This window comes from Fulmarus glacialis, unplaced genomic scaffold (assembly GCF_000690835.1).
Source record: "Fulmarus glacialis isolate BGI_N327 unplaced genomic scaffold, ASM69083v1 scaffold33786, whole genome shotgun sequence".
NCBI lineage: Eukaryota > Metazoa > Chordata > Aves > Procellariiformes > Procellariidae > Fulmarus > Fulmarus glacialis.
In genome coordinates this window covers 1-1,268 of record NW_009218023.1, presented here as the reverse complement: position 1 = coordinate 1,268, position 1,268 = coordinate 1, and the positions used below count along the sequence as shown (strand labels likewise).

At 47.2% G+C, this 1,268-nt stretch overlaps 1 protein-coding gene across 1 annotated transcript; it reads right to left on the bottom strand.

Moving 5' to 3' along the window:
* Positions 1-31: 31 nt before the first annotated feature.
* On the bottom strand, positions 32-1,205 carry LOC104072125 (neuroblast differentiation-associated protein AHNAK-like; the record flags this gene model as incomplete). The annotated part of the gene is made up of 2 exons (XM_009579910.1): positions 32-495; positions 555-1,205. Coding segments are annotated over 2 exons (1,115 nt in total), but the record flags the coding sequence as incomplete, so codon positions are not given.
* Between the last annotated feature and the right edge of the window lie 63 nt (positions 1,206-1,268).

Sequence of the window (1,268 nt, the reverse complement as noted above, 5' to 3'; positions counted from 1 at the left end):
GTCGGGCATCTTGAATTTGGGACCCTTTAACTTTCCTTCTGGACATTCTAGGTCAACATCCGGAGCCTCTATGTCCACCTTTGGACCTTTTACTGTAACCTCAGGGCCTTTCAGGTCACCTTCTAACTTGGGAATGGAAACATCAACACCCCCCTTTCCTTTTGGACCTTTCAGGTTCAGATCAAAGTCCGGCATGGAGATCTTGGGAGCCTTAAAATGCATCTCAGGCATCTTAAATTTGGGGCCTTTCAACTTCCCCTCTGGGACCTCAATATCCACATCAGGAGCTTCTATATCCAGTTTAGGACCTTTGATATCCATCTCGGGGCCTTTCAAGTCACCCTCTAGTTTGGGGGCAGAAACATCCACATCTCCCTTCAGCTTATGACTTTTCAAGTTCAAATCAATGTCGGGCATGGAGATTTTTGGTGTCTTGAAGTGCATTTCAGGCATCTTGAACTTGGGCCCTTTAACTTTTGCTTCTGGACACTCTAGGTCAACATCAGGAACGTTAACATCCAGTTTAGGGCCTTTGATGTCCACGTGCCCTTGATGTCCACCTCGGGACCTTTCAGGTCACCTTCCAGCTTGGGAACAGAAACATCCACATCCCCCTTCACTTTGGGGCCTTTCAGGTTCAGATCAAAGTCCGGCATGGAGATTTTGGGGGCTTTGAAATGCATGTCGGGCATCTTGAATTTGGGACCCTTTATCTTTCCTTCTGGGCCCTCAATGTCTATGTCAGGAGCTTCTATGTCCACTTTGGGCCCTTGGAGTTCCAGATCTGGCCCTTTCACATCACCCTCTATTTTCGGTACAGAAACATCCATTTCTCCCATCATTTTGGGACCTTTCAAGTTGAGGTCTACATCAGGCATAGAAAATTTAGGTGCCTTAATATGCATATCTGGCATTTTTATCTTGGGTCCTTTCCATTTTCCCTCAGGACCTTCAACATCAAAATCAGGAACATCAACATCCAACTTCGGGCCTTTAATATTCACATCAGGTCCTTTCAAGTCACCCTCTAATTTTGGAACAGAAATGTCAGCGCCCCCCTTCACTTTGGGGCCTTTCAAGTTCAAGTCAATGTCAGGCATGGAGATCTTGGGTGCCTTGATGTGCATCTCGGGCATCTTAAATTTGGGACCTTTCAGTTTTCCTTCAGGACCCTCGATGTCCACGCTTGGCAACTCGGTATCGACCTTTGGGATGGAGACATCAATATCCCCTTTCGGGAGGTTCACGTCCACCTCTGGGCCTTCTCC